At 40.2% G+C, this 27,336-nt stretch overlaps 1 protein-coding gene across 5 annotated transcripts; it reads left to right on the top strand.

Moving 5' to 3' along the window:
- On the top strand, nucleotides 1–27,336 carry eno4 (enolase 4). Of its 5 annotated transcripts, none has more exons than XM_044214202.1 (13): nucleotides 1–153; nucleotides 7,495–7,623; nucleotides 9,340–9,524; nucleotides 12,382–12,524; nucleotides 17,825–17,994; nucleotides 18,081–18,209; nucleotides 18,446–18,514; nucleotides 19,098–19,262; nucleotides 19,380–19,505; nucleotides 22,665–22,839; nucleotides 24,631–24,692; nucleotides 26,080–26,197; nucleotides 26,728–27,336. In XM_044214202.1, exons 1-13 carry the CDS (start codon nucleotides 145–147, stop codon nucleotides 26,856–26,858), a joined length of 1,611 nt encoding a protein of 536 aa, XP_044070137.1. In that variant the 5' UTR covers nucleotides 1–144; the 3' UTR covers nucleotides 26,859–27,336. The 5 variants fall into 5 exon arrangements, with proteins under 5 accessions (XP_044070137.1, XP_044070136.1, XP_044070138.1 ...); XM_044214200.1 differs by lacking the exon at nucleotides 1–153 and adding an exon at nucleotides 3,086–3,338 and having other exon boundaries at nucleotides 19,107–19,262; XM_044214199.1 differs by lacking the exon at nucleotides 1–153 and adding an exon at nucleotides 3,086–3,338.

The following is a 27,336-nucleotide window of genomic DNA, read 5'->3' as shown; positions in this document are numbered from 1 at the left end:
CGCTGGTCCTTCGTCATTTACGGGGAACTGATCTGCACTGTTCTGTGTTCCTGTTGCTGTGAATCTCACCTCTGCCCGTTGCTGCACCCTCACAAACCTGACGAGCTGCTGCGGCTCCAGCACATCCATATGGAACTCTTCTAAATGCAAAATGTATGTATGTAGAAGTGCATTTTTTTTTTTAAAGTAACATAAAAAAAACACGCCAGTCCAGTTTATCAGTCACATCATGAAGACTCATCTCAGGCTAAAATGGGCTATTAAACATTTTTACAAAATCAAACGTGGTGCATTTCAAAAGAAACGCTCTGTGCATGCATGAGTAAGTTGACATTTTTTCCGAATGAAAAGATAAACTAAACTAAAAAAAAAAAAAAGATAAAAGACTCCTAAGTGAATTTCATTTACTCTGAACAGAAATGTGCGGGAGCCCGCTGGAATCGGCCTGAAACAATAAGAGCCCAGTGCAGGAGCCATGCTCTGCTTTCTGCTGCCACTGCTGTTTGTGACTTAAATAGTTGTTAGCGTGGCTGAGAGAGAATTGTCCATTATCTCTGCAGCAGGATTTGAAAGTCAAGAATTCATTGTGGGGGTGTAAGGGCCTCCCTTGGGTGATTAAGTTCAAGGTTCAGCTCGTGTATTTTCACAGTAAGTATTGGTAAATCAGGCAGAAATAGTTGGAAGACGGATGATAAATTCCATGTTTTTGGAAGCGTCTCTCGCAATTCTTTTTCTATGGCTTGAAAACCTTCTGGTGGGGGCAACATTATCATTATCATCATCATCATCATTATTATTATTATTATTATTATTATTGTTATTATTGTTATCCTAGTGCCTGCCCTTTCAAAATAAAGCTTGAACTTCTGCAGTAACAACGCCTTGAATTACAAAGGGAAGAAAACGGGAGGGATTTTCAGAACGTAACTTTCTCGTGCCATTGTGTAGGCCTACATGTTCTTTCATTTGTTCTTGGTTATTTTTGTTGACGGATACTTCTAAAGTTAGGAATTCAGCGGCCCTGCGTGGCCTTGTGGGAGGCCTGTCAGTGGCGAGACTGAATGTTTGTGAGTCCAATAACTTGACACCCAGCTAATAAAGGCCGGGGTTAAGGCCTTCCAACTAACGCAACCTCTGAGGGCGGGAGCACGTGAGCGCGTGTGCGTGTGAATGTAATGGAAGCTTATTCATGGCCAATCAATAGGACTTGATTGCCCATATTTTTAGATGTATTTTGTATATATTTGTATTGATATTTTCCTGATGTTGATTTTCCTGTTGCTTACAGCTGACGGCCAGTGTGTTAAATTTGACCACTTCCATTATAGAGCATGTAGATACTTTTTAGGGTTAATAGGCTGCTGTAATTGAATACATCATCACAGGACAGTAAAGATGTCCAGTGAAATGAATGATTTTAAGTTTAATAACCATGAAAGGAGTGACCCAGGTAAAGTATACACTAGACATATTTTATAGGAAAACAAGCCATAACATATGTTTCCTGCTGCAGAGGAAAACTTCCATCACATCTGGACAAGGACTGGTCAAATACTGGCCTGTTAAGTCAACCTGATATTGCTCCAAACCTAGGAGTGTTTTAGTCTTAAACATCACTTATTAGCTAAATGAATTTGGGACAGCATTGAATTTTTTTTGTAATTTTTTTTTTTTTAGTTTTTTTGAAACGGTAACTTTTTAATTTTGTAATCAATTCTGTATTGTATATTTAAACAAAACAAAACAAATACAGACAAACAAAAATAGGACAAATTCGGATTAACCATGCAATAGCATCACCCAAAAAGAATGTAAAAAAGTTGAAAGAAAACAGGTAGACAAAACAAACTCTTTCCCAGTCCCACACCTTAAGCTATACCATACCCATATATTTTCACGGAATCTCTTTTATTAAAGTTATTTCATCCTTGCCTCAGGTCTTATATAAGGAGTTAATGTATGAGGCAGACATTTATAAGCAGGATATATCACAGATACACATGTAATCATACATACATAGGCTACATACATGTATATTTTTTAAATACTTCATACACTTTCAAGGTAATTCCTGATTTTTTTCAGTAACTCTACCCAACAGGTAATGTATGTGTTTTGTTGCTTTTCACCTTGTACAGGAGAGCTGTAGTTGAGTGATATCTCAATATGCCAAGAGTCATTCTTTTATTGTTGTAGAGTGTGGTGGTTTCCAGCTACAGTCCACCAGCTTCTTGGCTGCAGTGATACCAGCTAGAGGAAGATGACTGCATCAAAAGATATACTTTCTCCGAAATGTTAAACCTCTGGGAAGTCCCAAACAATGTGAATAAATGTGCTACTAATATTGTCTGCACAATAGGACTGTAGGGATCTGCTCTAAATTTCATTTGGCAGCTTCTGGGGAGAAATATAAGTCCTATGAGTACATTTGTGGTGTATCATTACACTACAATGTGGTTTGGGTTAATATTTAATTCCTGAAATCTTGTTCATCACAAAACCCTTCCTATAGTTATTCTGGCTATAGCTTTGCATCACAAATCTCTGATGGAGGTCCACTGACTAAGAAGATGTATACAAATAATTTCCTGCATTAAAAGGACCATACCACAGTTTGTGCATGTTTAAGCTGCTCACTTCAAATCACATTTACTTTACATCACTGCTGACCAGTAAAACTTCAGCAATTTTTATTCATGAAGCAGTGTTTTAACCTTACTACAATGTGTGTGTGTGTGTGTGTTTCTCTCTATTTCTTTATTTTCCACAGTAGCCTAGGCTATATGCAGCCACTGGTTTCAATCATCTCACCCACACACAGCGTTTGTTAAATTATAATTTGCTGTTGTTAAGGGGCGGTTACCAATCATAATTTCATAATGAAGTTTTATTTTGCAGTGCTGTACAAAGCAGTGGGTCACATACTGGACGTGGCAACGAACATTCCACAACTTGCGTCTTACCTTCCAGGTATAATAAATAAATGGAATGGATAGAGGCATTATCCATTGTAGATAGCCAGTTTTTATTTATGAGATGGGAAATAGGCTAGTCGGGATAAATGAAAGAAGGAAGCAGCGCGCTACGTCACTCTGATTTCCTGGGCTCCTTGAGGGGTTGTTTCCATGGTAACAGACAAAGACTACAGGGAGAGTGATGACACCTGGACAATGTCTTACCAAGGGTTTATCGGCCGTCTTTCTAAGGAGGATCAGGACTTCTACGACATTAAAAATGCTGCTGCAGAGTTTTACCGGGTTAACAGAATCCCCCAGGAGATAGAGAGAGCTCTGAACGAGCTCTTCTTCCACAAGCCCGAAGACGTTCACGGTTATCTGGTAGGAGTTTGTTTCCCTGCTGTAACGTTAACGTTAACAGATGAGTAGACACACCGAACAGCTGCACGTAAAGTTATGCTAATGCTAGCTACATTTCTACAGTACCGACAGCAACATTTAACACCAGGTTAGGTTAGTTAGCTAGCTCGCTACTTTGCTAACTAGTGGACAATGCTTCCTAATGAGACGTTAAATCCGCTTCATTAGGCTATTTACCTATGTTACACTATTGGTATTGCTGGAAAGATGGTGGTACTAAAACCAGTTTCCGGGTCAGAAAGGACAGGACAAGGTAGGGAAGGAGGACGACTTTAAGGGAAACATTACATACCCAGGGAAAGCGAAAGAGTGAATCAGCAGGCGTAGTGCAAGGTTAGCAGGGGCGGTTTTAGTGATTTGGAGGCCCCAGGCAAAGACCAATGTGAGGACCTTCATGGTGGTAGCTTTGCTGTTTCAAATCAAATAGCTTTTCAGGTGATTTCCGAATAAGCCAACACAACCATCGCCTACCAAGCTAACCATCACAATTCAGTGCAGTCTGCAAGCACCAGCCACCAACTTGTCAACAGCTAACCACTAGCCAGCTACAATTTTTTCACTGTTTGCAGAAAATGAATATAATTAAGCATGGTTTGTTTTAGAGCAGTGAGAGCACAGCTTATTGACAGTATTGATCACTGAGATAGCACTGACTTGGAATGAAGTTTGTTCAATGTAAAAAAAATAAAAATAAATAGCTTTGATGTAGTAAGCTACTTTTGCCATGTTGCTGTAGCTTAGCTTGCTACATTTCTCTGGGGGTAGAGTGCAGTGTATAATCTTTAATTCTTTTAAGACAAAAGTATAGTACATGTTTTTTGATAAAAGAAATTGAACATCCACTATTTTCTAGGGGTAAAAGTCCACAACTCTCTGGTTGTGTGTGCGCGCACTAGCTCCCTCCATCCCAGCATATTTTTTAAATTGCAGCAGAGGACTGCATATGACACCCCCACTGTAGGGGTTGTGGCCTTGTGGCTACGTAGTGTGTGATGTGGGAGGTAAGGAGACACCGACCAGAGTGATTGACAGTGTGACAGACTAACCACCGCTCAGTTTAGCAGGAACAGCCAGCCACGAGCAGCTGCTGTCAGACTCTCCGTGTTCCCGCCAGAAACACGCTGGAACTTTGACAGTCACTAGAAGCACATTCACAGTTGTAAAAGTTTCTGTGTGGTACCTGTGTTGTAGCTGAGTTAGCGGTTCAGAGGCTCTTCAGTGTGTTTGTGTGTCTGTGGGGGAGTGGTGCTGGGCGGCTGAGACAGCCAATGGCGTCGGGAACCATGGAGACCACGTCTTCTTCCGGTGACTCCACGGTACCCCGTGAAAATAACCAGGCAAGTCCCTTTGAAAAGTGGCTGCTGGATGTCGGGGTGGTTCCTTGACCAGTCCATTGAAGGCTAGAAGGTTTCGGGGGAGGCAGGCGGCGGGCTGGTGGCTAGCAAGCAGGGATGCACGCTGGAGGCTAGCAGGTAGAGGTTAAGGCTGGAGGCCAGCAGACTGGAGGCTAGCAGGCCGAATGCTTTCAGACTAGACTCTCTAGACTAGGCTAGAGAGATTGTCAAGTCCTCTACAATTGAGACGAAAACTGTAGTGCAAAAACAATATAGACTATGGGACAGGACAGTGTTACTGACAATAGCGCAAAAGGACAGTGTAAACTGTAAGGTACTTTTGTAGTCTCCAAAGGAAGTGGAAGTGCTGCTGGGCTTTCTTGGTGATGGTGGTGGTGTGTTTTGTCCAGGTGAGGTCCTCCGTGATCTGCACTCCAAGGAACTTGATGCTCTTGACTGTCTCTACAGCTCATTGTTCAGTGGAGTGTGAGTGGTAGAGTTCCTCCTGAAGTCCACAATCATCTCTTTTGTTTTGTCAACATTTGGAGACAGGTTGTTGTAGCACCAGTCTATCAGCTGTTAGACCTCAGCTTTGTATACAGACTCACCGTTGTTGCTTATGAGCCCCACCTAGTTCAGAAGGCTATGGATGGTGTGAATCACCTCACCAAGTTTGTCTGCTGGGTCAATGTTTGTGTTCAGTTCGTACTGTCAAGGCTCAGGAAATACAGGATTGGACCCAAATGCAGATGAAGCAGGCAGCAGGATGAACTCAGTGATTTATTGATGAAAATGGCTTGCAAGCAGACCTGGTAAGCAGGCAGGTGGGTAGACAGACAGGCAGGCACGTGCAGATGCAAGTAGAGGTGGCCAGAAAACAGAGACATGAAACAACAATGCAGCATAGCAACTTTGACAAACTGATAGAGGAACAAAGGAAGTGGATTAGTATACTGTATGTATAGAATGGCTGATGAGGGAATGAGGTGCAGGTGTGGAAATGGGCGGGGAAGTTCAGATGAGGGGAATCAGGTGATTGGCAGATGGGAATGGCAGGATCTGGAATGACAGGAGAAAAGTCTGAGGGCATCTTTTAGTCAGGTAAATGACCATGTAACATTTAGGTGAGGTAGATTTGTATTCTCATGAATTGGTGTCTCAGCATTGAGGAGACTAGAGGTTAGTCTTGAATTTATTGAGTTCAAAACTAAAAACATTCAACAGGTTTTAGTTAATCATAATATACATAATCCAACATACATTTTTGTGTTGCTTCATTTCTAATAAAACCACCAACACTAAATGTGCCACAAGGACCATTTTGTGTGCAAAAGTTGGTTTTAATGGCTAAGAACAAGAGATAGTGGCAGAATTTGGGTGAGCTTGAATGTGGTTGCTCACTGAGGTTCAAAATGTCTTATCCTTCAAAATGAATAAAAAATATTGTGATTGTAATTGCATTGCATTACAAGTGGATTCAAATTTTACAATAAGTTTCAGACATAGGTTTTAGACATATTTTTTGTTGTTTTAGTTTAATGTTGATTATGAAAAATAATGTTAATACTGTGTGTTTGGTATTAACATCCTTGGTGAATAAGGTGTTAAAGAATGAACTTTTTGTACGTTATTCCTGAATGTAACAGTGAAAAGTATTTGAGATGAATATGCTACTGTATATATATAAGGTAAATGTTTGGATGTGTAGCAGTTTTAAACACATCTCCATGTGATGCATATAATTTTGTCATCCTGATTGTCCATACTGTAATTTTACTATGTTGGTCTATTCTGTACACATGACATTTATTGCATGTCTATCCGTTCTGGGAGAGGGATCCCTCCTCTGTTGTTCTTCCTGAGGTTTCTTCCATTTTTGGCTGGACCAGCAAAGAGAGGCCAGCCTTCTGAACAAGAACGTTTGTCCCTGACTGAGTGATGAAGTTACACCATTGGTCACTGAGCGATTAAGTTACACTATTGGTCATTGAGTGATGAAGTAACTCCATTGGTCGGTTGAATGTTGGAGTTTCACTATTGGCTGCTCTTTCAAAAAGAACAAGCAAACAGTCCTGAATTACATCCTCAGGAGGCTTTTACAGCGAGGTGTGGACAATCCTCAAAACGTCCTGAGGTTTTTATGCTTTGTTTATGCGGGGGCGAGACTCTGTGGCACGGGCCTCCGCAGGAACAACAAATGTATTCAAATGAAACGAAGGTTGAATATCCTATTGGCAAAATATTATTTACTCAAATGTGGATTTTTAAGATCTCCTGTTTTTGAAGCATTCAAAAACGAACTAGCCGGCTTTTTAAAATCCTTAAGACACATTAATAGTAAAGATTAATTCATTACTTCTTAAAGTTATTTGCTTTTATCAGTATTTGTGGCAGTCATGTTCTCAGTAGTATTGTAATGGCCTAATGTCATGTTCTAGAGATGCCTGTTTGAACTTTTGTATTCAACAAAGTGAGAAAAAAACAAGTAGAAATCACCTTTTTATGACGTATATTATGACAAATTTGACGTCATTCAGATCACTGCTTTTAACGCCGTCTATCTGTAGGGTAATTAGTCCCTCATTCTGTTTTGCATAGCCAATACATTTAAAGTTTCCGTAACCAATCAGTGAAGAGTGCTATTGTTAGGTGCTCAAGGGCATGAGTTCTGAAGCCAGCCTGTAATGATGCCACTCTGGCTCAAAGGCTGAAAGAATCACATAAATTCAAAAAAGTTCATGAGAAAATGTAGCAAATTTTTTTGTCATTAACTGTCACTTTAGGCAAATCACTTTACAAACCTCTCTGCACCACCAACAATCAGCAGACTGAAGGGAAAGGAGGTTTATGATGCAAGAGGACACCTATCCACTGAGGCAGAGGTATTCTGCATCGTCTGCAACAAGGAAAAGGTAAACCTCATGAGTCACATTTTGCCCTTTTGGCTACAGGCACAACTTTTCGTTGTAAAAAAAATAAGCACTAGTCCAATATAATTTCTACAGATTAACTGTTGAAATTATAGTTTTTTAAACTGCTTGGACTGCCCACAATTGCTCATTTGGAAGTTTCTGAATATTCAGTTCAGTGTATGCATTAAGCGTAGTGATTTAACAAATATAGGTTTAACAAAGGAGATGTGATACATTAGTGATGCGCTGATGGTTTGAAATGACAGTGAGGGGCCTCTTCAAACATGCAGTAGGCGCTGACGTGAAGAAGCAGCTGGAGGCAAGAAGTTAGCAAAGAAGGTAGCAATCATAAAACAGACCATGACCCTTGACCCTTGCCATTTCAGTTTTTACATTATCCCCTCCAGCAGGTCATTCCAGAGTCTTCAACTGCAAAGGCCTGGTCTGTGATTTGTAGCCTCAACTTGGTATACTAACAAAGACCTACCAGAGGATTTCAGGCTGCAGTCAGGCTCATATATGGTTAGCAGGTCATAAATATAGTCAGTAGCAAATCCCATACCTTGGATGTAATAAAAGCATGGATTACAGTTTAGCTTTGTAGATAGAAAATGTAGTCTTTTTTTTCCCCCAAATGTCACAAAGATGAAGGAAGCAGGATCGGATGACAGAAATCACATGACGATCAAAATTAAGCCTGTTATCAAAGATGACACTGACTTTATGCAATGAAGCTTTATGTTGGAGGACAAGGAACCTTAGTGTTAGGAAATTTGACTAACTGGAGAGTCTGAACCTATGATAATAACTTCTGATTTATGTGAGTTTATCTAAAAGAAATTTTATGTTCTGTGAGGGAGACATGTAGTTTGCTAAGTTGCGTGATATTAATAAAATGAAAGGACAAGTAGATCTGGGAGTCATCTGCATAAAAATTAAAACTGATATGGTGGTTTTGATATACAACATGTCAGTGATATTGAGTGAGTTTTATGTAAAAATCTTACCAGTTTAGTCGTCTTGATGGTTAAATAGTCAAAATCACACTGAATATTAACTATGTTGTTGGCATGCAACCTAGGTTCTTTGTTGTATGCCCACTCACCTCCCAAAATGTACTGTCATGCTCCATTGAACTGTCAAAGACAAACAGTGACATAACAATTATCATAAAAGTCTAAAAAATTATGCTTAAGACAGAACTTAGTGTCCTACCTTCCCTGATTTATTGCCCTTTTGAAAAAAATATCCAAAGAAAGAATAGAGTATTTCTCTTGGATATTATTAGTCTTCTGCATTAACAGTAATGTGTAATGACAGGCAAAAGTGGTCTGTGAAGAAGGAGGAAGAAGGGGGTGGAGAGAGAAGGATGCTGTGGATGAGGAGAGATGAGGCGGAGATAGCAGATATTATCTCATGTTCTCCCCCTCCAACCACACTGCTGGCTGCAGGTCAGGGGGAGATGACTGTGTCAGTAGTGCAGTATGTGAAAAATATGCTTCAGCACAAACATGCACTTAACAAAACAATGTAGTGTTTGGATTTGTTTCTGGAGCACAAGTGCATGTACTGTATTTGTGTGGAGGTTGGGAGGATGTTGCGAATCGGGGGTCCTGCTGCTAGTCATACACGTTATTCATAACAACTGTAATGATTTTGTGGCAAATAGTTTGTTGTTATCCTTTTGAAGAAGTTTTTCCCTCTCTTGGTGTTCAGAGCATGTCCTCAGCTGTCGCCTCCAGCCACTTTGGGCCTATGGAGAATTCACTGGACTGGAAAGCTAAGAGTCAGGTGAGGGCTGACCATGTGATGACTGCTGTCCAGTGGATCAATGAACCTCTGAACAACATGCTGAAGGGCCAAAACCCCTGTGACCAATCAGAAGTCGACCATATACTCAGGTAGTGTTCAAATGTTTTTTTCAAGTTACTGTGGAGGGTTTCATCTCTGGAGGGGTATTGAAATGAAAAAAGACTCTGAGACCTTTGCTTGCTTATCCATCTCTAGATACTCTACAGATGATATTGAGATTTTTGTGCTGTTTTTAGTAATAATTATTATTGTAAATTTCATATTCTTCCTCACTTTGTTGTAAAATTATTTTTCATATAGGGCAGTATGTAAGTTTCCTTATATTCGATAAAAAGTTACTAGCCCTAAATTATTCAGTTTGTGCGGAACATTTTGGTGTATTTTGTTGTAAATTTCATGTCCATTGGCTCTGTTAGTGGGGCTGCTTACTGATTAAGCATTGCAGTACAGAGCAAATGCATGCTGGGAGAGTACTCCCCAGGTTCCAGGATGAAACTTTAAGTTTCCATTCCTGAACATCCCAGTGTCACATCACTGAGAATCTCTTTTGAAATACTTTACCACTGGTAAATGTACACTAGAAATGTTGGAATTCTGAAATTCATGAATTTAGCAACTCTAACTGATTGTTGTTCATATTAATCTGGAATTCAGTCCTTTAAATTATAAACTACAAGGTAAACAAACATAAATAAATAAATAAATAAATAAATATATAAGTAGTACCATTTTTGTGCATTACAATCCATTGGGGTCACATGTAGTAATCTGTGTTTACCTCCTGGAATGGGGTCATGCAGAGGTTAATGCATTGCACTTGTTTGCCTATTGTCACAGCCATCAGCATGATGCACTGAGCTCCTCTTGTTTTTGCATTATTTCTCATGACCTACTAGAATTCAATAAAATTTTATTTATATAGCTCCAATACCTAACAGAAGAATGTCATTGCACTTTTCCTATAGAGCAGGTCTAGACCATACTCTTTATAATATTATTTACAGACACCCAACAGACCCCACCATGAGCAAGCACTTGGCGCCAGTGGCAAGGAAAAACTTCCTTTTAACACGCAGAAAGCTCGGGCAGAACCAGACTCAATGGTGGGCCGTGTTGGGGGGGGGGGCTCCTCTCCTGATTCCGCAGGAGAGGACCTTGATAACTGAAGGCTCTGGCTCCCATTCTACTTTTGGAGACTTACTTGGAGAACCACAAGTAACCCTGCATTCTGGGAGCACAGTGTTCTAGTGGGGTAATAAGGTATTATGAGCTCTTTAAGATATGATGGTGCCTGACCATTAAGAGCTTTGTATCTGAGGAGAAGGATTTTAAATTCTATTCTGGATTTTACAGGGAGCCAGTGCGGAGAAGCTAATATTGGAGAAATATAATTTATTTTCCTAGCTCTTGTCAGTACACGTGCCGCAGCATTCTGGATCAACTGGAGAGTCTTAAGGGACTTATTCGGGCAGCCTGATAATAAGGAATTGCAATAATCCAGCCTAGAAGTAACAAATGCATGGACTAGTTGTTCAGCATCATTTTGAGACAGGATGTGCCTGATTTTTGCAACGTTACGTAGGTGAAAGAAGGCAGTCCTATAGTAGCAGTTGTCAAGCAGGAACACGGGGGCAGCAGGTGGGCCACAACCACAGATCCAGTCTCTGCAGCTCCGGAGGTAGAAATACCTGCTGAAAGCAACAGAAGGAGAGAGGAGAGAGATGAGAAAGCACAAAACTACGGGAGAGAGAAGAAATCTGTGGTTGTGGGCCACCTGCAACCCCCGTGTTCCTGCTCGACAACTGCTACTAGAATTGTTGTTATTCGCTCTGCTATTATTATTGTCATTATTATTCCTATGACTGTCATTCCTATTATTATTAATGTATTAATATTAATATTACCACTACCATTACATTATTACTATTTTAAAATTCTAGGTGGTATTTGCATTGTGCTTCCCTCTCCCCCACCCCAACACGGCAGCGGCGGATGGCCACCCACCATTGAGTCTGGTTCTGCTCAAGGTTTCTGCCTCTTAAAAGGAAGTTTTTCCTTGCCACTGTCGCCAAGTGCTTGCACATGGTGGGATTTATTGGGTCTCTGTAAATAATATTATAAAGAGTACAGTCTAGACCTGCTCTATAAGAAAAGTGCAATGAGATAACTTCTGTTATGAATTGGCGCTATATAAATAAAATTGAATTGAATTGAGTCAGCCAGTGTTGTGTAAGTTCACACTTCACGAGAGTTCAGGTCACACAGATTAAAATGAACTAGTTCACACTCATAGTTCACATTTTTGACTTTACGGTACCAAAAAATTAACTAGTTCACATTAATTTCTTCCGTTTTTTCCCTGGGTGGAGGAGATTTGCAACTGTTTGCTCGTGGTCTTACCCTTTTAATGATTTTTTACATTTAGGACCATTATATAAATGAATGGCAGGAGGATGTAAGATAGAATTATGGGTTCTTGAGAGTAAAACACATGTAGTCTTATTCATTCAGTACAAGTTTTATGCAGAAATGTCTGAAGAACATTAAAGGCAGACTGTAATATAGACATGGCTTGAGTTGGAGAAGATCCATATGCATACAATACTGCGTCATCTACATATAATTATAAGTCTGTGCTGGAGTAATAATATTGTTTATGTACATTGTAAATAATAATGGACCCAGCACAGAACCTTGTGGTACCTCCTTAGTTATTTTTAAGTGAGGCTGACCTGAGACCATCAGTAGAGATTACCTGTGTTCTAGTTGACATGTATTAGGTGCCACAAATATTTTGGAGCTCAGTACCTACACACTTACACACATTCATTTGGTTTCTTATTTAATTTCGCACCATGAAATACCTTTGTTAACTTTGTTACAGTCAGCCTTCTTTAGAGCTTGTTGTTTTTGTGACCCAAAATGTTCTGTTCTATAATTGTGCAGCAATTTCTTCATGGCCTGCGTCCTGGAGGAGAAAGACATCTGGAACAAGGAGAAGGAAGAGAGTCGTTCAACCAGCAAGCCTGAGGTGGTGCTTCCTTCTCCACCACCTGAACAGACTAAAGACAAGAAGAGTGTTGATAGAGGTAGGATAGTGACTAGTTGTGCAACTGTACTGCTTAATGTTTGGTATCAATATTACAATTTCTCCAGTTCCAAAATCTTGCTACAGTAGCCAAATACTGAACCTAAACAAGCTTGTGTGTTTTTCCTGGAAAGGGATCCTAGAGATCTCTAATGGAGAAAATGAATTATATAAACAGTTCTACTATAATAATTACTGCTTGATAAAATGTAGGATTTGTATCTGTACTCTGTTGTCGTAATAAATCATATTGCAGTTTATACTACCTTGCTTCCTCAGTGTAGTATTTGTCATGTTTAATATTTTGCCTCTATTATGGATGACAATGACTCTTTTATCACATCAGAAGTCGGTTACAACATAATGTTGGGTTTCATACAACATGAGCTTTCTACCATACCAAATACCACACCCTCGTAGCCTTAAACTCCAAAGAACTAAGTAAAGTTTGAGCATGAATAGTAACTTTGTAGAGATCAAACATGGTTTAAAGATATATTTTCACTGTTAAAAAGTTTCTCTATGGTAAACCATCATTTTTTCCATTCTACCCCCACTTTCATTCATATTATCACCAAGACTAGGTTGCAAGAGAAATCTGCGTTTTGTGCTTCAGATTCTTGAGTTTAGAATTATTGTAAATTTTTGTCTTATTCACGAAGACATTAATGTAAATCAGGTGGACCTAAGCATGTGAATAGTCTGAACAAGCATATAACCTCAAGTACTAATTATTTGCCCTAACATTAATCCACTGAAACTGGCTTCCCCTGTAAAAGCCCTTTCTAATTAGGGTTTTAGTCATCTGATCTAAGATTTTAAGGATAGTGCTGGAGTCAATTTCAATTTCAGTTTTCCCATGAAGAGACAAAAACCAACAGTAAACTTGTCCTGCTAAGAAGTATTGTCCGTATATCCAAAGCCTGATATTTCTTATCCCTCTGTGCCATTGAGCTCCACTGTTGAAAAATGCCATTGCATTGAGTGACATATTGCTTCACTTTGATAAAACTGGCCGGTGTAGTTCCTTGTCAAAGCAGTGTAAACATTGACCGCGTATGTGCAGTGATGCTGACCTGGAGCTACTCTCCAGAGATTGAAAATGTAGTGGAGTTCTATGGCACAGGAATAAACTTTATTTGGTTCTATTATGCTAAACAAACAATACTTACTTTGGTTTTGGTCCCTTCATGGGATTTGTTGATAATAATAAAAATATAATATAACAACACTACTTCAATTCAATAAAATTGTATTTATATAGCGTCAATTCAACAGAAGAGTAGGTCTAGACCGTACTCTTTATAATATTATTTACAGAAACCCAACAAATCCCACCATGAACAAGCACATGGAGTCAGAGGCAAGGAAAAACCTCCTTTAAGAGGCAGATCCGCTGCTGCCGGTTGGGCTGAGAGAGAGAGAGAGATATAAAACCAACTAAACTGCTTACCAGACTTGGAAGGGTTAGAAAGTGTTTGTAGAGAGTTAGTGAGTATGTTTTGATTTGCATGACCCTGCCAACAAATTAATTATCATCAAAACATTGTGTGAGATATAATTTACATACATATGCATGACCACGACAGGCGCAAACAGCCTTTATTTTTGGACCAATGTTATTAGGCAGCTTTCCTCTCATTATTTGGCAGCATTCCCCTCATTATGCACAGTAAGGGAAAAGTATAGCTTTCTGATATGGTGTCTTGCGTTCAGTTTCATGCACTGCCTTTAGAAAGTCAAGGCCCTTATATACATAGAGACCCCTGAAATTGTATGAACACATGTAGATTTATTTTCAGGTTGTTCTTGACGTCTCTCTCTCTCTCTCTAGTAGTTTTTTAAGGTTATGTATCTATACTACTATGCATCTATACTATGGCCGGCACAGTGGTAGAGTGGTTAGCTGAGCAAAAAGGTTCTGGTGTCGAATCTACCGGCCGACGGGGTTCTTTTTGCGTGGAGTCTGCATGTTCTCCCTGTGCTTGCCTGTGTTTCTTCCCACAGTCCAAACACGTGCAGGTTAGGTTTATTTGGCGACTCTAAATTGAATATGAGTGTGAATGGTTGTCTGTCTCTATGTGTCAGCCCTGTGTTTGACTGGCAACCTGTCCAGTAGATTAGATTAGATTCAACTGTATTGTCATTACACATGTACAAGTACAAGGCAACGAAATGCAGTCTAACCAGAAGTGCAATAAGCAAGTGCAGGATATAAAGTGTGTGCATAAATGCAGGATAGAGCAGAATAATGAAAATATTTACAAGTGGTACTATGGACATTATATACAGATGGCATTACTATAAGCAGAAGTATACTGATGGATATGTACAATAATGAATTGGACTGGGCAGAACAGCAGTGCATTGAATATACAGTGAATATAAAGTAGTGCAATTTATGGAAATAGTTAACAGTATGGCGTCAGATCAGTCTCATTAATAATGAATGCATGCAGAAGGATTCACAAATGTATTTTGGGATTTATATATAAATGACTCTCTCCACATAAATACATTTCAATGCACATAAAATAATTATCATTGTATATAAATGTAAAACAAATCCACATATAAAAAGATAAGGTTTACAATGTATTTCTGATGCACACACAAATATTTCTTGTTTTAAATATATGTAATAGAAATCCACAAATATGTGTATTTAAAAGTGTTTGCAATGTTCATCAAAAACATATTTGGATGTTGTTACATTTATATACAAACTGTTAAACCTGTATTTACAAACTGCTTGTCGTTTGTTAACTTCAGTGCATTTGTGTGTGGGTTTTTTGAGACTCCCCTGACGTGGCACGATTCACAAATGCATTTTTTTCAACAAGGAAATATCTGTAGCCAATCAGATGGCTTCTTCCTTTTCAGCCGCCTGTTCCAGGCATCTGCTAACGCTAATGCTAGCCTAGCTATGATGCTAACCAGCACTCATAATACCTCGAATATAAAATTAACGGGAACCTGTGGTTATCTGCCATTTAATAAAATTACGTTTTTCAATATTATGAATGTTAATGTAAATTAGATTCCGTTAGAAATGTGGCTTAAGTTACCAGCATATAATGTTAGCTAGCTAACATTCATGTGGATGTGTGTGGATAGTGTAGGATAAGGTATTGTGGAGTAAAAGTAAAACAAAAGCTACGCAAAGCAATAGGGTAATAGGTACTGACAGGGAAGAGAGCGAGCCACGCTGGAAGCTGGGACTCTTATCCTGTAGAGCACTGGGCCCGGGTGCTCCAGATCTGGTTGGATACTGCAATTAGCTCTCTGGCCCCTCAATAGACAACATGGGTAGACACAGTTACTGACAAAGCACACACAAAAGTAGACTAATACTAACTAATACACGTCCAAGCAATGAGTGCTCTGCTAGGCTTGGCCGTCCACACCAAGCGCTGCTCCCCAGAACAGTGTAACCACCTCAACTCTCCCTTTCAACACTTCGTAGTCTGTCCCTACAGGCGCAGGTGCAGCCACTTATTCTAATCAGTGTCTGCAGCAGCTCCCCTCCCTGACCACAGTTATAGTACCTAACCAAGTCTAGCATTAACGTTACATTAACGTTACATTGCCCATATGGTAAGTTTAATGTTAACATTGCATAACGTTAGGTGGACTAATGAGGTGGACCTTTATTTTCCAACCTCACACAGATGCCATTTATTCAAAAGTATTACCACCCTAAATTCTGACACTTCTCTATTACGTTTTGACTTCGGTGCATGCCAGTTTAATAACTGTGGCTAACATATGCTCCGGTTAAGTTAGCATTGTTAACACAGCTGTGCGTCTTGCTCGAAGGCTAACCTAAGGCTAATTCATTAGCTGGCGAAATAGCTAACAAGCCATGGATCGTGAGCGCAGACAACAATACCTGCTAATTATTACTAACATAAATAAAATACTAGAATTTCACTCACCACAAAAACTGGAACACCGACTTCTTGGACGGCCTGTTGGTACAGTTAACCGCACAGCAAGCCATATTATTCTGAGGTGACGGGCGGCTAGCAGACAACAGACCGTTAGCGTTGATGGCAGCGGCACCCCCCACCTGTCACTCAAAGCGGCCATGCCCTTAATTATGCAGAACTTTAAGCATTAATATAATTTAAATAGGTGAGTTATAAAAAAAATTCACCCCCATCACAGTTGTCATGAAGGGGGAAATTAGCTATAGAGACCAAAACCGGTTTTTGTACCAGGCTGTAAACCTGTTTATTTCTGCTGCAAATTTGGGTATTTTAACATGGGGGTCTATGGGGATTGACTCCCTTTTGGAGCCAGCCTCAAGTGGCCATTCGATGAACTGCAGTTTTTGGCACTTGGCTTAATTTTTCAGACCCGGAGGTTGCCGCTTGGGAATTATAGATGTGCAGTTGAATCTACCTCATAAAGCTAATGTGCTGTATTTGAATGAGTAATAAAAAAAGCAACAGAAGGTAGAAGGCCTGTTGCTATAAGTGTGGAGCAATAATTGACGTTCCTTATACATACAGCTTGTTCAAACTGATAACTTCTTTACAATGGACATCATATAAGATGAGGTGTCCATAAACAATGTTTAATGCATTAGCTTGAGAATCTCCACACTACCTTCCATTCCAAATAGACGTACGGCTCAGAACGAACGGAAGAAGACAAGTATTGCGAAGTAATGCAAAAGTATTGCGAGGGAACGCAAAATATTGTGAGGTAACGCAAAACATTTTGCGAGGGAACGCAAAAGTAGTCCTCAAATAAAATTTCACCATGACCTTTAGGGGCCTCTGTAGATTTCTGTTACATATATTTAAAACAAGAAATATTTGTGTGTGCATCAGAAATACTTGTGTGAACCTCATCTCAAATCCTCATCTCATAAGTGGATTTGTTTTATATTTATATACAATGTTAATTATTTTTGTGTGCATTGAAGAATATTTATGTGGAGAGAGTCATTTATATATAAATCCTGAAATACATTTGTGAATCCTTCTGTGTGCATTAATTATTAATGAGACTAATCTGACTCCATAGTCCAGGGTGTACCCCGTCTCTGGATGGATGGATGGATCTATACTATGCATCTGTTCTTATACTTTCTTTTGCTGCTGTGGCACTTCAGTTTCCATGTTTGGGATCAATAAATCTTGTCTTGTTTTCTTTTGCTCATTTTAAGTTGTTCTATAAAAGGTCATCACCTGAAAACCCAAATGTGTATCCAAACTCCCTTTATCGCATTAATATCTGTCCTAGTTTGTTAATGCAACCATTACTCTCCCTTTTTTGCTTACATCACAGGCAAAAAGAGCAACACTGCAGAGAAGCCATTTCCTCCAGCCGAGCCACCAGAACCAGTTCTGCCTGGGAGCTTAGCCATTGGCTCAGTGTCTCTGGCTGTGGCCAAAACTGGGGCACAAATACATGGTGTCCCTCTCTACAAATACATAGCAGCTCTGAAGAACAGAAAGGTTAGACCACACAAGCGCAAACATTCATATTCACACAAACACTACACTGGGAGCAACATGTAATGATGTCAAAACAAATTATTCAGGCTCCGGCAAAATTCCACATCCCTGTCTCCTTGGTAACTTTGCTGAGCTGTGGGAAGAATTCTCCTGGAAAACTGAATTTACTGGAGGAAGTCATCCTGATCCCCAAAGTGGGACAACGAGTCAAACAGGTACTCACAACTCTTCAATCACATCTCTGTGTAGTTGTTACATGTTCTATCTGTCTTTGGCAAGTTTGCAGTTGGTATAGCCAGTTCACTGTATAAAGTTAATGGTTTGTGTACCTTTGCTTTCTTTGTTGTTGCTATGATGTGGTATATTATCGGTAAGGCACCTCAGTTCTTCTATATTAAATTTTCACTATAGCATTTATTAAACACACTGAACTGTGAACTTCTTTCAACAGATCATCACAATGACCCTTGAGTTACAGAAGGAGATGATGAGAATAATGAACACTTCAACAAAAGCTGGGGTGAGGGACATTGCTATTTATTCAGAGAGATGAACTGAGTTCACTCAGGCTTTATGAGAGCACAGAATGTAAAAGGTGGAGGTAGGATTTGAGGCTTTTTCTGTTACTGAGCTTTCCTAAAAGATACATACAAAAAAGATTATTTGTATTCCATTTTCATGGCTAATCTTCAAATTAACTCAGGTATGCCAGGCCTGGAGGTATGTCGAAATGCTTATTAAAGCATTCAATACCTCTCCTATTTACTTTTTCCTTCATGCAGCGTTTGTACTGTATACAGAGTTATCTCCTGCATTATTCAATGACCCCTAGCACTTACATTCATAACGAGAACAGTGGAGAGGGTGAGTGGAACACACTCGTCTTCTAATCTTGCAATGACAACTGTCTCATTCAAACCTATGAATAAATACTGTCTACTGTCATTCACATGCAGCTTCAACTAAACTACTTTTCAACAGAAGTATCCAAAGAGGAGAGATGTAAAGAACATTGTAGGTTAATGTATTTATTACAGTTGGATGTGTAAAAGCACAATACATATAGATGTTGTTGACAAGCCGAACGGTGTCTTTGCTCTGAGGCCACCCAGGCAATTCTGTGTGACAGTGGAGCGCTGGCTGTGAGCTACGAGCGACCCGAGCAGCCTTTGGATCTGATCACTGAAGCCTGCACTAACTTTGGACTGGCACTGGGAACAGAGATCCATTTAGCAGTAAACTGTGCCGCCCCTGAGCTAATGGACTATGTAAGTTGATGAAACGTAGTGGCTGGCTTCATGTGAGTCAAGGTGTTGGGAGTCCTTGCATAGGAGTTCTCGTATAAATCAATTCTATATTCAATGAAATTCTTCTCTTCCTATCAGTCTAAAGGAAAGTATGAAGTTGCAACAGGAGTTTTGAAGTCTCCAGATGAATTAGTGGATATGTACCAAACCCTCATCAGCAAATACCCAGCAGTGGTGGCCTTAATCGATCCATTTAGGAGAGAGGTAACTTCAAAACATTATCATTGTTTCATCAACGTGTTCAAGTTAATTTAATATAGACAATATTGTTTATGTATTGTAGACAATAGTGTTTACATTATTAAATTATTAAGTATTAATTCACTAACAAAGACCACACCAATAAAGATATGGATTTAGAATAGTTTATAGTATATTATGGATGGAGGAGAGCCAAGATGATGTAGGAAGGATGGATTAAGGGTCCGGAGGGAGGGATGAGGGATGAAGAGATGGGGTTGAGGGTAGAGGGATGAAGGGATGAGGGGAGAAATCAGTGTTGTGGACGGGAGGGAACCATGGGAGTTGAGGCTCTGAGTGGGGGAGCTGTCTATTCATGTGCTCTGATTTAGATAGAAAGATGTGCTTGGGCATTTCTGATGTCGTTCAGATCATTGCAGATGTAGGTAAGGCATGCTGGAGAAGACCAGCGGCCAAGAATTTAGATGATGTGGTCAGGGATTCCCTTCCTGGAAGCGGCGGAGGTGGCTCCAATGCGGAAGGAATGCGCTGAGCTCGGGGGATATTCCAGATCTGGATAAGATTTGGTGAAAGTGGAGGTGAAATCAGAAGCGTATGGCCAGTTTACCTGTCTCATAGATAAACGGAGGGGGAAGCTTGACTGGCTAGTCTTGAGTTTATGTAGTCACGTTTGTATGGTTCGTATGGACTTAGGTACGAGTTGAAAGAGGTAGATAGGTTGAGGTTGACCAGACTGATTGGTCTTGCTGCATTTGAGGTGGTAGATTAGACTGTCGGAGAATGGATGGGAATGTCAGACACAGTCATGAGATGGATGGTAGTTGAGGGTAGAAGTGGACAACTCTGAGCAGCCCAGAAAGCCGAAGAATGCCTAGGAACATTGATTTGTCTGTACAAGACTTTGTCCATGTACAGAGACAAATAGCTTGTGCGGAGAGTTATGATGCAGCAGGCAAGGAGGTCTGAAGTGAGGGGCAAATGTTTTGGCATAGGATGTGGTTCAGCTTTATGGAGACCTTTGATTAACATGCTGATGAGTGAGTGGAACAAGGCTGGACACAGTGCCCCTGAGGACAGTTTTACGAAGAAGTTAATTCCGCTGATGCAGACCTGTATGGTGGAAGATTTAAGGCTAGAGAGGGTCAGGACATTGAGTGAAGGGAATGAAAGGTTGTGGGAGGCAAAAGCTGAAAGCTTTGAAGTAGTTCTGTCCAGTCAGATGTGATGAGAGTGTTCAGGGAGCAACGCTTGGACCATTCGTGCCTTCAAAGAATGGCTGCTATGATGACTGGAAGGAGTTTGAGATGAGAATTCCTGCAGCCATTTGGCTGAGAACCTGCCACCGTAGGAGCGTGATGTGGTCATCATAAAAGAAAGAGATGCCGTTCCAGGAGGAGAGGAACTGGTGCCACAGTTTTAGCTTAATCTTGTACAATGTAACGTGGTCGTGGAGAGATGGAACAGAGGCGGCTATAGAAAAGAGATGTGACAAGAGTCCTTGGGACAAGAATCAGCCTTGATGGATGATATGGCGTATTGAGGTGGCTTCGCAGCTAGAGAAGTTGGCATTTGGTGCATCTGTGAGCCAGAAGGAAATTTGAAATGAGTAAGGAAATCCGGTGGATTTTCTTGGTAGGCAGGGATGCTTGGAGTGGAGACGGAGTTGAGGATGATGCCAAGAAATTCTCTCTGGGGAGAGAGGAACTCCAAGTTCATGAAATGAGGAAGTCAGAGTGTTGAGACCGTATGTTGGGGAGAAGATAATGGCGTGACAGTGAGAAAGTCATCTACGAGATAGATGACATAAGGGAGTTTGTAGTTGTTTGTTAAGATCCAGCAGAGTGCTTCACATAAAGATTTGAATATTTTCAGGCTGCTCTTGCACCCGAAGGTCAGTCGTACTATGAAGCCCTTCCAGAGTACGCCAAAAAGATGCCAGAAGTCAGGGTGGATGGGAAGGACGCTTCACCAGGCGCTGGTGATGTCTACCTTGCTCCTTGATAAAGCCAATCAGGCTCCTTGGCCTTGCAGAATGAGGGAGATGGCGTGATCGATTGTTCAAGAGGTCTATGATGAGTCTCTTTTTACATGAATATTTCCTAGTAGCTACGCAAATCGGACAGATTCTGAATGTGCGGAAAGGAACTGGAAAATGTGCCGATCATTAATGAATCTTTAACTTCAAGATCCAGGAGTTTAGCAACTGTGTTTATCGGCTGTGAGCTGCAAAAACGTGCCAACGTCCCAAGTATGTTCCTTGGTTGTATTGCTACAATCAAGGAACTGCTGTATTGTATTGCAGCTTGAAACGCAAAGAAAACGTGGTAAGTGTAGAATCTGGGTAGGACAAGGTAGGATGTTAGGAGATGGAGAGGACTCCTGAGACTTCAGGAGTTTGCTGATCTTCTTAAAACAGATCGCTATCTGAAGGGTTGAGAAGGAGCTCCTGGTCCATGGTTTAAGTTAAGCGTTTCCTGTACTGGTCTGTCACAAGTAATGAGAAAACTGAGCCAAACGAAATGGGAACGGATAAGGTGTGCTTAAATACTTTTGTGCGGAAATGGGATACGTTCGAGGCATGGTCTTTGTTCCCAAAGCTATTTATAAAACTTAATTTATTGCAAAATTATTGCAAAAACTGCCATCTCTGGTCATAGAATAATTTGATAATGGTCTGTAAGGTTGTAATACCACTACCAGTTGAACCCCATGATTGACAGCTGAAACCTGAAAACTAGCTTGCAAACAGGAGTTAACATGAAGGTAACCTGTTGTCATGTTGATGTGTGACAAGTTAGTTTCAGAGCATCTGTTGCCATAGTTACAGATTTGGACTTTTATGGAGTACACCCCTGGTATACTGTAAACAACTTGTATTCAACATCACATCTGACTGTCTAATTAGTGTCACCTACATATCTTGTTCTACTAGACATGTGCAGCTTACATCAAACTTTTATGAATTTCCATTAATTATAAGCAGAGCTCTGTGTACATGGTACTCCTATAATTATTTGATTTATAAATAAATCTTCTTGTGTACTGTTGTTTATGCGTGTTTGTGAGGTTGATATATGTGTTTACATGCATATGTATGAGCATTTTTACACCACGTTCTTCGCTCAAATGTGTATCCTTGTTATTGTGTTTGTGCTCTGTAAGGACATAGACCAGTGGGAGAAGCTGAGCAATGTGATTGGAGACTCATGTTCGCTGCTCTCTGACATCATGTACAAGTCAAAGGCTCCGCCCCTTCTGGGAGCCAGAGGTTACATCTTAAAACACATCCATGAGACAACAGTCAGTGATTTGATCCGCATCACATCAGAGCACCAAGGTAACAGATCCTTTGAGGTGGGGTAGAGAAAAAAAAAAAACAGGATCAATGCTGGGTGGAAAAGATACAGTACTACTGCTCAACACTGCAACATAATTCTTTGACTTTCTGACTATTTAGAAAGTATAAGAAGCATATTTGCTGTTTCAAGCTTTCAGTTTGACCAGGTGTGGCAGCTGATTAATCAGTTGCATGAATTAGTCTGATGATGTCCCAGGCCTAAACTATTTGTAACATAGAACATCAACACGTCAACATCTATTGCTTCCTTTGTGAGACATGTTGGAAAGGAGTCAATTACAACCTACAGACTTGCAATAGTTCAGTCAGGCATGGAAGTCCTTTTAAAGTCTTTTCTAGTATTTTCCATACTGTACACTTCCATTCCTACAGTATATGAATATGACCAACCAGGTGGTCCATATAAACACATTTAGTGCTCAATCTTTCTGCATGGACCACTGCTCAGCAATGTACACTTTCTGCTCCAACCACTGCTCACGTAGTTTGAGATCTTCGGGCAGGGGTCTCCTGTCTGTTCCTGAGTCCAGGATGAAAACTAAGGGGGACAGAGCTTTTGCTATCAGGACCCCGAGGCTCTGGAACAACCTGCCCGAAGAAATTAGGTTGTCTGAGTCAGTGTCTTCGTTTAAGTCTCGTCTCAAAACACATTTTTATCTGAAAGCAGATCCTGATTTTAGCTGAACTGGTTGTTTATTTTACTGGTTTTTTTATTGCTTTTGTGTATTTTATGTGTTTTATTTCTTTATATTTTGTCATTCACTGTGGTATTTTATTTCTCTTGTTGTGAAGCACTTTGTACTTGGTCAAAAGTACTGGTCTGGGAGCAGACACTTAAATGCATGTTATTGTTGTTATAGTTTTAAAACCTTGATGAGAATATCCTGACTGAAATACAGTTGTTGAAGCCATGGTAACCTGAGCTGCATTTCTGCATATTCTACAAGCAGTTGTGGATGATAGATACTAAGAAACACCGTAATCTAACCTAGTAGAGGCTTAGCCTTATTGGCAATATCTCCATTAAGCCAGTAATGAAAGTAAAAGATTACTTAATGTGTGTGGATTTTAAGAGTGGATGATATTATCTGGGCTTCTGTCTGGCTAAAACTTTCCTGTCCTAACACAGTGTTGCGAACGAGTAAACACTCCACTGTCTAGCTGTATATTCCAAACACTCATATTTTCAACAGAATATACTGTTTCTGTCCCAGTACTCACTCACGACTCCAAACTCACAAGCAGGAGCGTGGGTTGTTTTGTTCACATTAGAGTGTTTGCCTTCTACTCTACACAGGTCAGAGACACTTATGTCAAGGAATTGACCATTTATAGCAAATGGTTTTACGGTTAGATTTGTTGGAAAAGGCGAGCAGCAACAAGGATTTGGTTAGACCTAATCCCACCTTAATAAACATACGTGAACAATAAATCAAAAATACCAAAAATGTAGCAAATAAAGAGGAGGTTGGGGTAGTGGAGGGAGCTGCGGCTGCAAACAGTGTTATAGTGGCTGTGCTGTTCACCTGCATGAATATGATTGGACATTACTAGTCAGCTGGTAGCCAAAGAGCAGATGGTGACACATGAATGAAGCAGCTGATGCGTGCTGAAGCGTGACTTCATTGCCTGAACTAACGCTATATCCATAGGACATTAATATCAAAATCCCACTTCTGTTTCATCTGTGAAATATTGTGTCTATGGTGGATTGCTATCAATGCTAATTATGTGTGTATGTGTCTGTCTCTTCACCTGTTGACCTTCCAGGTTCAGTTTTAATGGGAACAACATGCAGTGAGCCCTGCAGTGATGACTCTTTGTCAGATATAGTAAGTCTTATTACCCGTCTTTCGTTTTGCGTTTCCAGCTTCATGTCATTTGTCTCAGATCAGAGAACAGTTCTGCATAACTTCACCTCATTCTGTTTGTTTAACAGTCTCTCAGAGTAGGAAAGCGTGTTCCAAAGTGGCAGCCATCTGCAGTAATGATGTGTTGTGTGCTCTAAGAGTCACAAACCATCCACCCACTGTTTTTCCGGCAGGTCCAGGAGCAAGTGTTGTAAAGATATCATGAAAAGTTTAACCGTGAAGGTGTGCTTTCCCCACAACAAAGCCAAATGGCATCAAGAATGTGATTGAATGACTGTCTGAAGGAAGAAATTGTTGAATGTATCATGCTCAACAACACTGTATGAAACTGAAAATCTCCACTGATAATCAGACAACTCAGCTCCTTAAAAGTGTTGATCCCAAGCAATTTTCACGTTGCTCTCCTTTGTTTGATTAACATTAAAGTGGCTATAATCGATATTTTTATGATAACAATGTATCAAATTAAAATGTGAAGACAATGTCAGAGAAGTTGCCAGTAGTGATGAGCCTACAGAGAATTATCACCTAAATCTGCAGCCCCCCATAAATTAGTGTGTGCACATCCCAGAATAACATTAGGTGCATTTGCAAAAAGGCAAAAACAATGTCAAGAAAAAAGATGCCCTCACACTGAACAGATGCTGCAAAATATGTCGTAGTTTAATCAATAAACCTTTTTTGGTGAGCATCTATTCAGTGTGCAGACACCTTTGATTTTTAGCCAAAAAACGCATCAAAGTATACAGACTTGAATTTGGCCTTAAACAGAGATGATCGCACAATGTTTCAGGCCATCTGTCCACAGCTGACCATGATCGAATTTACAGTGATCAGTAATGATCTTTCCAGTGTGGAAGATGGATCTACAGGAGTGAACTAACGTTATCTAACTAATAATTGTGGAATAATATTTCAAAAGAAGGCTATTTATTCATTCTGTAGATTCATGGTTATAATTTTCTTTTCTAAATGTCTCCAGTCAGAACTAAATTTCCACAAATTGCCATGGCATTTACACAACCATCTGTCTAGCTTGACTTTCCAGTTGTACTCAGGTTTTTTTTTGTTTTTTTTACTCAGCCAAAGGGTAGGAAAGGAGTGCTCTGCAGACGTCACTGCACATGCTCAGAGATCTGGTTTCATATTTCTACTTAAGGAATATGGACACCAAATGCAAACCTGTGGCTCTTTAATGTGTTTTTAATCATTTTTGGACGACAATGCAGCTCAATGGCACAGAGGAATAAGCTAGCTGGATTCTGTCTCCCTCCCCTTGGTGGCATCACACCTTTCCTCAGCACCAGCTTCTGTCTCACAGTGTGCTGCTGCTCTTCTCCTCCCTCAGGCTGTGGGTCTCGGTCTGGACTATGTCAAACTGGGAGGTCTGAGCGGTGCTGAGAGGATGACTAAATACAACCGGCTGATTTCTATAGAGGAAGAACTGGCCCAACAGGGAATCCTGGGTAGGTTTTTTATACTTCTCCCTTGTCTTTTTTTTTTTTTTTTTTTTTTTAAGCCAGACAGAGAAAAAGGGGGCCAGACAAAGCCAGAGAGAGAGAGGTAGTAATGCCTGGGCTTGGGAACACATATCTCTCTCTCTCTCTCTGTTGATGTGAAAGGAAACTGTGTGTGAGGATTCATACAAATGTGTATTTGGATCTGTTAATTGGCTGCCTAATTACACACAGGGACAAATACTTTCCCATCCGTCAGTTCCATAAAGCAGGCAGGGACACTGGAGGGTTAATGAGAGATGAGTACATGTCTGTGTGTAATCAATTCCCATCATAAAAAGTTAACATGTTTATTGGTATTTAATGTTTGTGTTGATGGTACATGCTGAAGCCCAGAGTGGACTGACGTGGAGGGACATGCTCAGTGTGCTTCAACTGCAACAGCAGAACCCTCATTTCAGTCCAGTCCAGTTATCTGAGGCATCAGTGGTCAAGCTTTTGTCCGTTCACTGTATTTCATTATTTTGTCTCATCTGCAGTCTTCAAGGAGAAGCACCCCCCTCCACTGTTCACTGAAAAACCACAGGAGCAGTCCACTACTGCAGAGAGTACTCTGTCTGACACTGCCTGCTCACAGCTCACAGCTTCTGTCTCTATCAAGAAAGTATGACTGGCTTCAAATTTGTGTCAGTGCTACCACATTATAGTTTACTTTCATAATTAAATTCTACTGTTTTCACTTACTCGCAGGTCAGGATTTCACTTATAAAACCTGCTGAGTTGATTATAAACAAAGTGCATTAATCTAGTGTTACCATTCAGTTTCTAAAACCCTCAAACATCTCAATGCCACTTCAGGTATATGTAAGCCATATTAGCAGGTGCTGTACACTGCACCTCCTTACACAACACAAGTCTGCTTTCAGGTCACAATCAATCATCTCCACAAAAATATCCAAACATAGCAGCACTCATAAGCCACAACACAGCAACACATGAGCTGTATTCACTACAGTGGAAACAGTAGAGATCCACTGGTGGAGGTCATTATTTTAAGTGGCCACTGCTATTTACAGGATGTATTTTTATGAATAATGTTTGTGTCTTTTAGTTATTTTCCCCCCAATAAAAGACAAATATTCAGTTGC

Source organism: Siniperca chuatsi, linkage group LG11 (assembly GCF_020085105.1).
Source record: "Siniperca chuatsi isolate FFG_IHB_CAS linkage group LG11, ASM2008510v1, whole genome shotgun sequence".
NCBI classification, from domain to species: domain Eukaryota; kingdom Metazoa; phylum Chordata; class Actinopteri; order Centrarchiformes; family Sinipercidae; genus Siniperca; species Siniperca chuatsi.
The sequence above is the reverse complement of the archived record's forward strand: the minus strand, read 5'-3'. Positions and strand labels throughout refer to the sequence as shown.